Genomic DNA, 10,642 nt, shown 5'->3' on the forward strand with positions numbered 1-10,642 from the left:
TTTATCTCGAATTTTTGACTGATTGTTACTAGTATCACTTAGTGGCCGAATCTTCCCCAATATGCATCGAGTTACTTGAGGCTTCATGCCCTTTGTCTTGGAATATTACTATTCTCAAAGATCTGTCATATAAAGGCTGATGTACCATCTCCTCTAACCTCAAATGCACCAAACTAATGTGTCATTGATTCTCAATAAAAGCAAAAAGTGTGACAAATGTGATATAATTATGAAAGCAGCAATATATATTGTTTGCATATGATACAAACCAACGCAAGATTCGTATATTTTTTTAGAGAACATGGATATTACTATAGCTCCATTGTTTAATATGACCATTTTTCTGGGCAACGCATACGTTGACAGAAGCATAGGGCGAACGAGACCATGGATACTAGTATGGGACAAAGGTGGAGTGGCGGTCACCAACTCCCACTTGCTTCCCAAACAAGAGAAGCGAATGTAGAAAATTGGGTTTGTTATTTTGTGAAATATAAATACACATTTTCACAATGAAAATATATATATATATATAAAATAATGTTCACTCACATAGAGTAGCCACTATTTATCTTCCTCTCATTTGTCCTCTGGTTGAGTGAAGAAGAAAGAAATTTGTCTACTTTTGGGTGCTTTGACATTCAGGGTCTATACCATTATTTGTACTACCACAAGTCTCATGCCAACCTTTTCCTTCTTCCATTTTCAGAACCCACGAGCTGGTTTTACTTCTTTTCACGAAAAGCTAAAGCTCCTCCTCCATTGCTAAAGCTTCAAAATTTACAGCCGAAAGACTCTTTGGTCAAAAGGGTCTTCTTTTCTGAGTCCTGTTTTTGTGGGTTTCTTGACCCATTTCACCTCTCTGCTTTGTTCAGACTCTGTGGTTACTACTTACTAGTACTACTTCCTGGAAGCTCTGGTTTTTCTGAAATGCTAGCGGACAAGTTCAAGTCTTGGAGTCTAATTGGAGGCATTTGAGGACTATTTGGTCTCATTTTGACTTGTGGGTCGTTTTCTTCCATCATATTACTCCTCTGGCTTTTCTGGACTGTAAATGGTAAACTACATTTTTTAAATTTTCCTCTGCATTTTTTTGTCCCCTTTTCTTCTGCCCTGAAGATGTTTATGTTTTTGGCTCACTGAAAATTTTACTGCTTGGTTTGTAGAGATGGGGTTTGAGGTGAATGGTGATGGTAAAATGCTGGGATTATTGAGAGTGAATCCAAGGCACAAGCGTTCGAAAAGGTAACTTTCGAATTACCATGTATTTGGTGTCAGCTAGCATTTAACTATTTTGTTAGTTAGCAATCCGTGTTGTTCACACTCTTTCAGATTTTGGTATTGTGTACTTGGTGATGATCTTAAACTGGGTACACTTTCTGAGATGGCTTGTTGGGAAAAATGGGAACCTGAGCTTTCACAGCTATACCTTCTTTGTCAATTAGCAACACTGATAAGACGTAGTTCACTGTATCTTAACCTCCATTTTGGGGTTGTTTCCTCTTCTCTGATCATTTTATTGTTCATGGTGGGAAGCATGAATTATTTTTTCATGTTTGAATTTGAAAGTTCAAGAGAGGGGTATTACTTGAGAGTTCTCTTAATTTATTGAGATGCATTGAATTTCACTTTCTTTCTTTTTTCAGCCATGAAGTTTTTTCTCATCTCTTAAAAGATTTTTACCCTCCCCAAGTTCTTTTTCTTTTTTATTTTATGATTCATAAGCAGGTAGAAGGTATTGGAAGTGAAAAAGATGTTCAGATGTAGTCAAGGGTAATAGAGGGTATTGAATATGAAAATTCTTCTTCATTTTCTTCTTCTAGGATAATACCTTGTTCATAGGCTTGTAAATGGAAAAGAAATCGTGTAGGGAGTGGTCTAGACATGGAATCAGAGAAATCAAATGTGGTCTTCTTCTATCCACATCTATTAATCCTTTTTGTTGCATTGGCAGCTTTCCTGATAAGAAAAGAGTGCAGGAAGATGACTTGGATAGTTCTCATGAAGCATCAGACCGTGTAAAGCTGGTAAGATAGCTCTCCTGTTCACTCTCCTTTGCCAATCGTATTTCAAAATCAGAAAGAACGTTAGGCATCATTAGCATAATGATCTCATTATATATTATTTGTTTGACTACCCCTTATAATCAACTCTTAATTTAAGATTTTAGGCAAAGTGCCAGGAACGTTAGCATATAGGCCCCTTTATCTTTTGCACCCTTTTCAGAGTCCAGACAATTAATCTCAATAGTAATTTTGTTATAAAGTTACTATAAAGTAAAGGGCGTAGTGATTATAAACTTATGTCTTTAATTATGGTCCTTTAAGTGTATGATGACATAAAGCTTTGCCGAGCTAAGTTGAATATAAGGCTGGTGATTTTTTTGATGATTAACAAAATTGAACTCGGACTAGGATTGAACTGCAATCTGGAAATAATTTTACACACTGACATATGAATTGGATCTGGAAACAGGATTCGGCACAGTTCAAGGGCCGTGTTAGAACCAAGAAGAAACAATCTCCTACCATGGAAGTTCACAATTCTTTGAAACAAGAGGTATACCAACTTACATATCTTTATATTTGGTTCAAGGAGTCATCCTGCAAGCAGGCTCCAGCTTTATCTTTGTTTAATGCCGTTTAATTGTTTGTAATATATTCTATGCAGATTCTACAGCTTGAAAATAGATTACAAAATCAATTTCAGGTCCGCCATGCTTTAGAGAATGCATTGGGTTATAAGTCTTCCATCCATAACAATACTGTCAACACAAATGAAACTGCAATTCCTAAGGTAGCCTTGTCTTTATATTCAGTTCTTCCCTTTTAATGTATGTCAAATACTTAAGAGGGCTAATTGCCTAACTACCAAAAATGTATATGCTTACATTTCCAAGATGGTTTCTATTGCCTGTAAGATGTTATGCTCCTGCGAAACATATATTTTCATTTAGGAGGTGTAAGTAATCATGTGTAATGGAATTATGTAACAACTGGAAGAAAAAGAAAAATGGGTGTAGTGGGGTTATTTTTAGCTGTAGCTTTATATATTTTTCTAAGTTTCTGTCTTTATGAATCGTTGATACCATCAGAGTATACGCAAGATTTTTGCCTTTAGACCCACTTTACTGCTATATATCTCAACTGGTAAAACTGTTTTCTGATCTCCCATTGTTTATACCCAAGTCTTTGTTTTTTATCTTTCTGCAAATGTTAATATACATTTTGACAATGGTTTTTATGACTCCAGCCAGCTACAGAATTGATTAAGGAGATTGCAGTGTTAGAATTGGAAGTTGGGCATTTGGAACAGTATCTTCTCTCCTTGTACCGGAAAGCATTTGATGGACAATTGTCCTGTGTTTCCCCAGGCAAAAAGGATGAAAAACTAAACTCACCTGCAACAACCCCAAGAAGCAACTTGCTGAAAGTTTTTGAACCTGACATGGCATTGAAGAGGGAAGATTTAGCAGTTCAATCTGGTAGTCAGTCGCTTGTAAATTCATGGAAGGAATATGTTGGAGAAGAAGAGAGGCCATTAGATTCTAGTGTTAACCGTTGCCACTCCTCACTTTCGCAACATTCTGCATTCGTAACTAGAACCTCTCCTCCAGAAGAGTCATTGGCGAAAGCTTTGCGTGCCTGTCATTCTCAACCATTGTCCATGATGGAGGTAACTTCCACATATTGTTTTTACTTTTTTTCTGATCAAAGTTCGTTCGTCCATAAATACTAATAATTCACATTGCCAGTCATCATGGTATGAGCTATTTTACTTTTGGTTTTCACCAAAATAGTGAAGGCATTTTCGCAATTCAAAATTTATATCGTTGTTGGTAGTGATACTCTTGCAATTGTGATAGTTATTGGAAATCCAGTTAAAGAGATTGACTTCTTTCATGTTATGCATGGAAATTTGGAAACATCATCTGATTATGACTTTTAATTGTTTTCTCAGTATGCTCAGAATACTTCATCAAATGTAATTAGTCTGGCAGAGCATCTCGGTACACGCATTTCCGATCATATTCAAGAGACGCCTAACAAGCTTTCGGAGGACATGATCAAGTGCATGTCCACTATATATTGCAAGCTTGCGGAACCCCCCTTGACACAGAATGGACTTTCATCTCCCAATTCATCTCTGTCATCAACGAGTGCCTTTTCTCCACACGAACAGAGTGAAATGTGGAGTCCGCAGTTCAAAAATAATTTATCTTTTGATGTACGACTGGATAATCCGTTTCTGGTGGAAGGACTTAAGGAATTTAGTGGGCCATACAGCACAATGGTTGAAGTGCCATGGATATATAGAGATACTAAAAAATTAGGTGATATTGAACACTTGCTACAACATTTCAGGTGAGGCTTGATGACACAGATTCGATTTCCTCTGCATTTACATATGCTTATTGTGTTTTCCTGTTGCAGGTCACTTATCAGTCGTTTAGAGGAAGTAGATCCTAGAAAGTTGAATAATGATGATAAATTAGCGTTCTGGATTAATGTACACAATACTTTGGTCATGCATGTAAGTTTATCACCCATCATATACCAGTATTACACTATTACATAAGGTATTTTTCGGATGATTGGTATTAGATTGTAATCAATTACTTTTTTTGGTAGGCATATTTGGCTTATGGGGTTCCACAGAACAATGTAAAGAGGGTATATTTACTTTTGAAGGTAAGAAGAGTCTTACTGCAGGCATTACTTAGGATGATAAAATTTAGCAAGGGATATTTTCTCACTTGCTTTCTTTCACTATCAAGGCTGCATATAACATAGGTGGCCACACAATCAGCGCAGATACAATGCAGAGCTCTATTCTTGGATGCCGAATGTCTCGTCCAGGACAGGTGGAATCTACTAAAACACTATAAAACTCTTGTTTTACCAAGTTCCTATTACACAAAGGAAGGTTATTGAACTTATTATGGTTGTCTGGTGCTATGCTTCTAGTGGCTCCGCTTGTTACTTACTCCGAGGAACAAGTTCAAGACTGGAGATGAACGCCAGGCCTATGCAATTGACCATCCAGAACCCCTTCTACATTTTGCACTTTGTTCAGGAAGCCATTCTGATCCTGCGGTACATCATTAACCCTGTTCTGTTCTGTCCCGTTACTCTTTTTTGTATTATTTTCTTTTTCTAATATGATCTCGTAAGTTCAATGCAGCAATGCTGTATAAGTGTTGAGTTTGACTCATTCTTCCTATATTGCAAAACTATCTTCGAAAAAAGTAAAATTCATTCGAGGCATTTTCTGTCCAATGAGGCGTAATGAGTACACCATGTTACACTAAAAGAAAAAACTAAACCAGTTAAGCAGTACACTTCAGACTTTCGTTGATTATTGTATGGACATTGCCATATTTTTCAGGTTCGTGTATATACACCAAAGAGATTATCTCAGGAGCTGGAAGCTGCAAAAGAGGAGTATGTTCGAGCTACCTTTGGTGTGCGCAAGGACCACAAAATTCTTCTGCCAAAGATTGTCGAATCATTTGCAAAGAGCTCAGATTTGTGTCCTGGCGGTGTTTTGGAGATGATACAACGGTCATTGCCTGAATCTCTGAGGAAGAGTGTTAAGAAATGCCAGCAGGCTGGGAAATCACGGAAGAGCATAATCGAGTGGATTCCTCACAATTTCACTTTCCGGTATCTAATTTCTAAAGAGCTTGTGAAGTGAATGCTTGCATGATGAGGGTTGCTGTTTGATACATGCCATCGTTAAAAAGGTTTTTGTGGTAGAAGATTTCACTCATGTAGCTCATCTTCTGTATAAATTAGTTATTAGTATATGAACCAGAGAAGAAAAGGAAAAAAAAAAAAGTGAGAGCCGGAGGAAGGGAATGGTGCAACCTGCAGCATATTGTATCTGCATTATTAAGCTATTGCAAAGAATCTGCAAGACTGTAACCTTGTGAATGTAATGAAATGGCTCATTTGGCCTTGTAAATATATCTTTCGTTTTTCTTCCACAATCAAAATTGCATACAGGCTTTTACCAATAGAATCTCATTCATTGTATCATTCAGTGTACTTGAATATTCGATACACTAATTTTATCATTCCACTTAAATGTCAATCAAGATAAAAGAGAAACCGTAAACCGTTAACGCCAAAATAATAACACCTGACCCTGAATGATTTCACACGGTAATTTTTCGACGCAACATTTTTTATTTATTTATTTTTATTACAGTGAGCTCCACAGATAAGACGACTCACGTGTGTATTAGCTCCCCATTTTCAATTTTTCATATCTCATCTGTCGGTGGATCATATGAATCTCCAACTTGGGTTCTCTATCATATCCTATCTTGGATCTCCCAACCCAGTTGTTTTGGTTATAATCTTATAACTCTAAGATCAATTATTCAAGATTAACTAATAGTAATACTGACAGAACCAGTTAACCTGTTCTCTATAACCAATCAACAAACAAAGCAGAGAGATCTGAGGATTCTGAACCATTCATACTCTTATTAACTTACTTACGTACATTAACTTGATCAGCTCCACTACTAGTATGGACTCTCCCCTACATAATTCCCAGGAGGATTGTAAAAGCAAATGCTCAATCTGCTCTGGTCCTTGGTACACGTGGCCTGCGCGCAACCCAACTCCAGCGACTTCCGCCACACCACCTGCGTGTAGACGCCGCACTGGTGGTTCGGCACGCACGTGTTGTCGGTGTGGTTGTAGAACTCCTTCTCCTTCACCCACGCGTCCACCACCATGGTCGGCGTCACCACCTGGCCGCTCGCCCAGAGCTGGTTCCAGCCGTACTTGCCGCTGATGAGGTTGGCGAAGTTGCACCCCATCTTGTCTCTTTGGTACCTGACGAGTCGACTCGTGGCGTTGGCAAGTGACTCGCTCCATTTCAGAGGTGGGACGCCGACGGCGGCTCTGGCTTGGTTGTGGGCTTGAAGGTACTCGGTGGCTGCGGCGGAAAGAGGGGCTTCTGCGGCGGAGGCTGAGATGAGGGTGTAGCATATGGCTAGAGCCACTGCTAGTAGTGGTACAGACAACGCATGCTGGCCCATTTTTTCTTGTTGCTACGAGTCTGTGATCAATCTTGAGTTGTCTTTACCCAGTTATTTATAGCTAGAATGTGATTCTTGTATTGGGTTGGTGGCAGGATCAATGTTTAAGTGACTGGTTTGCCCTTCTCATGTGACTGGTTTTGGAGTCATGGAGGGTATTAAAGGGCTTATTCGTGACATAATAATTCTTCAAACAGATCGATGTACAATATTTTGCATTATGTATTCTGTATATGCATAATAATATTTCCAGTACAGCGTCAGAACTCAGAACTCATAATTTCATCACCATGCACATGAACTTCGGATTGTTATTAATCAATTATGCATTGCATGATTAATATTTTTTTATGATACCAATCTTTTGTACACTGTACATTGTACCCCTTTTTTGGAACACAAGAATTACTTTATTTCAATAAATCAATGTAGCATATCTTGGATCTCACCACTCATTTCTACTAATTGTAGCAATAAACCTTCAGAGATTAAAAAAAAAAAAATACATTAACCAGATTACGGACTTACATTGTTAAAAGAGAAACTGTTTCAAGAACGCCAGCCATTAGCAAGTCTAGTGGTATACTGGTATCAATTTCTTGAAAGATATTCTGAACTCTAATTTTCGTTTGGTTGACGTCTGTGGCAATTTTGAATTGAGAAGCTTGATTTATAAAGTCCTGATCTATCGGTTTTTCCATGAATGTATAGTATCAGACTATATATAGACTTATCTTACGCAATTTCATCTCGACGAGCCAGACGTCTATAGTAATGTGGTAAGACCCAAGTATGATCATTAGAAATGAACCATGAGTAGTGTTTGTTATCTAGCTTGTGATCAACGCCCTATATTTGATGTACATGTGTTGTTCTTATAAATTACTTTTGGTTTTTAGGAAACGATAGAAACTTCAATCGGAAAGTATATATTGGGGAATAGACTAAAACCCCAAGTATAACTGCGATTGCAGGTACTATCGAGTTGAATGGCCAAATTCTAACCACGATACGCTCTTTTTCAATGCTACAAATAAAGTATATATAATTCCGAGATTTCCAACGATACATTGTAGTCAACCGCAAAAAAGACTGTGTCCTTTTTGCACCGTGTCCAAGAAGTACCAAACCATGTGCAAGGATCGCTTAACCAAAGTAAACCAAGCTTAAATCAAATCGTCCCTGGGAATGACACTATTTACATGACATAACAATTAGATCCAATCCTAGCTCAAGAATAGTAGGGACTTCGAGCAACTCCAATAGCTTCCCGAAATTTTAATTTTTCTCTATTTTAGGGAAAAATGACTCTCTTTTTCTCTAATAGATTCTCTATAACTATCCTTATTTTAGGGATAGTGAGAAAAGAGAAAACTAAATTCCCTAAATTTGCAACAATCTCTAAAATTTTAAGGAAGAATTGTAGAGATTTTAGAGGATCCTGTAAAATAGGGAATCTGTTGGAGTTGAAAAAGAAAAATAGGCTAAAGCTTTGACTTTTACTTCTCTATAATACAGAAATTATGGGGAAACTGTTGGAATTGCTCTTATAGACACTAAACTACCTAAAAACCAAAATCAAATAAAAAATAATATAAGACAATCACAAACCACATCCCTTTTCCAAGAACCCAGCACCAGTCTATCGCTGGATTTCATCGTTAGAGTAGTGACAACACTAATAACCTCCCGTACATCACAAATGAACTGCAAAAGACCTCTTCCTACCAACTGTTGAACATCAATCTCCTCCCTTCCCATCCTTCCACCAAACCTCCACCATTGCTAGCATGAAGACCGCCATTAACACAATGTCAGTACCATCTCTCCACTAGCAACAACACCAGTTCTCCACTACCACACTCCCATGGTGACCACTGCGTACAACATTCCAGGTCCACAGTTTAAATCTAGACCACCAAGGCTAACCTGCCAAGGTGAAAGAGTTTGACGCTGCCAGCCACCCCACTGTCAAAAAGCCCTGCAACACGAGTCAAAACCCAAAGCATCTTGACTAGGAAGATCTGGCCAAGCACGAGCCTGCAACCACGACCAAGGTAGCTGCACCGTTGTTGCTATCCCAACAGCAAAAACATAGAAAGCAAAAGTCCTGCCTGTGACCATACTACACCACCAGATGAAGCATAGAGCGAGCCTTCTTCAGCCTTGCAGCGCCGCTGAATAAGGGAAACTAGCGAAAAACCCTAGTTCTTACTCCGAGGTTTGTGGAGCAAAAAACACCCTAGCCTTTAGGTTATTTTATAGTGCCTTCATACAATTTGAACTTCAAGTATGTATATGAGCTGCCTTTGGTTCTTGGTATGTTATTACTTGGCTTGCCTTCTCTGCTAGGGTTGAGCTTCACCCGAGAGGTTGACCTCAACTGATGCCCTTGCTTGGTTGTGAGCATCCACAAATTCTGTTCCTGCATTTGGCACAGGAGCCGCTGCACCATGTGCTAGAGCAAGTGCTAGCACTAATGTGATAGAGGCATTATGGGCCATTTTCTTGAACGAATCTGATATTATTTGTTAACCCCAATAGTTGTCAATAACCTGTTAAGGATGCATGAGACCTACAAAAACTATACTAAGTTACCAACATGTATCCACATGAATGTAATTGATTAAATGAGCATTTTAATTTAGACCCTAGGCACATAAGGGGAAATCAAAAGTCATGGACGTTGAACAAAAATTGAGAATCGGCAAAAAATAAAGGAAGATGGAATATTTGTAAATAAAAATTAATTAATAGAGTTATGGTGAGTAAATTCACCTCAAGTTTCTATATATTACAAATATCAAACAAACAATTCAAATGCTATAACTAGTCTTTCGTGAATAGAACTCATAGCCTCCCACTTACAATCTTTTGTATATAAACTATATGAATAAGGTTAGAGTTTTTCTATTGGAACCTCCTAATTTACTCACTTGACCTCCTATGCTTTTTACATCTCCTATCAACTTTGCAAGTACTAAATTTACTCACTAAACCTCACTAAAGTTCCTCAAATAACCTCATTCATATAATTTGCAAACAAACTATTATGTTTAAAATAAAAACTTAGTCATTTCAATGATTTAATTACTCTATAAATCATAATTACATATCCATTCCTTAATCAGATAATATAAATATCTTTTTCAATAAAAGCAAATCAAACACAAGGTATTGAGTTTCAAAAATTAATTTCTAATCAACAAGAAAATAACATGAACTATTATAAGGTTTTTTTTTTCTTTTCTGTTTTAGCTTTGCAAAAAAAAAAAAAAAAAGATTAATCATTTTTTCTTAATGTTTATTTTATTTTCTCTATTTTTTGTATCTCATGATTAATTATTTAAATATTTATTTATTTTTCTTTTAATTACTAGCTCATTTTTTATTTTTTTACAAATATAATGGATAGACTTAGATTTAGGTCATAACATGATTTATTTTGTTTTCCCTCACTAATATGAGTTCAATATGTATATCATACATTTTTTTGTCACATGATCTTAATCATAGTTTTAATTCTTATTAAATATATATGAATACTTTAATGAGTATGTAGTGAAATTGGAAAATGAAAATAGA

General features: G+C 37.0%; 2 protein-coding genes across 6 annotated transcripts; one reads left to right on the plus strand and one right to left on the minus strand.

Annotated features, from left to right (window-relative positions):
* The first annotated feature begins 562 nt into the window (after positions 1-562).
* LOC112190386 lies at positions 563-5,967 on the plus strand. Of its 5 annotated transcripts, XM_024329822.2 has the most exons (12): positions 563-1,057; positions 1,167-1,245; positions 1,955-2,027; positions 2,476-2,559; positions 2,671-2,796; positions 3,253-3,675; positions 3,961-4,364; positions 4,434-4,533; positions 4,632-4,691; positions 4,778-4,864; positions 4,968-5,096; positions 5,389-5,967. In XM_024329822.2, the coding sequence occupies exons 2-12, from the start codon at positions 1,169-1,171 to the stop codon at positions 5,695-5,697; spliced, it is 1,872 nt and encodes a 623-aa protein (XP_024185590.1). In that variant the 5' UTR covers positions 563-1,057; positions 1,167-1,168; the 3' UTR covers positions 5,698-5,967. The 5 variants fall into 5 exon arrangements, with proteins under 5 accessions (XP_024185590.1, XP_040371314.1, XP_040371317.1 ...); XM_040515380.1 differs by lacking the exons at positions 563-1,057; positions 1,167-1,245 and adding an exon at positions 1,370-1,581; XM_040515383.1 differs by lacking the exons at positions 563-1,057; positions 1,167-1,245 and adding an exon at positions 1,429-1,492.
* Positions 5,968-6,408: 441 nt separating this feature from the next.
* On the minus strand, positions 6,409-7,106 carry LOC112190387 (STS14 protein). The gene has a single exon (XM_024329823.2). It carries the CDS (start codon positions 7,055-7,057, stop codon positions 6,536-6,538), a length of 522 nt encoding a protein of 173 aa, XP_024185591.1. The 5' UTR covers positions 7,058-7,106; the 3' UTR covers positions 6,409-6,535.
* Between the last annotated feature and the right edge of the window lie 3,536 nt (positions 7,107-10,642).

This window comes from Rosa chinensis, chromosome 2 (genome assembly GCF_002994745.2).
Source record: "Rosa chinensis cultivar Old Blush chromosome 2, RchiOBHm-V2, whole genome shotgun sequence".
Taxonomy (NCBI): Eukaryota; Viridiplantae; Streptophyta; class Magnoliopsida; order Rosales; family Rosaceae; genus Rosa; species Rosa chinensis.

What these genes read in the sequence shown, in the direction of transcription:
- LOC112190386 (XM_040515380.1), top strand. Translation starts at nt 1,385, where the DNA reads ATGGCTTGTTGGGAAAAATGGGAACCTGAGCTTTCACAGCTATACCTT. An exon ending in AACCATTGTCCATGATGGAG is followed by an intron (nt 3,676 to 3,960) that starts GTAACTTCCACA and finishes TTGTTTTCTCAG; the next exon opens with TATGCTCAGAATACTTCATC. An exon ending in GGGTATATTTACTTTTGAAG is followed by an intron (nt 4,692 to 4,777) that starts GTAAGAAGAGTC and finishes TTCACTATCAAG; the next exon opens with GCTGCATATAACATAGGTGG.
- LOC112190387 (XM_024329823.2), bottom strand. Translation starts at nt 7,057, where the DNA reads ATGGGCCAGCATGCGTTGTCTGTACCACTACTAGCAGTGGCTCTAGCC.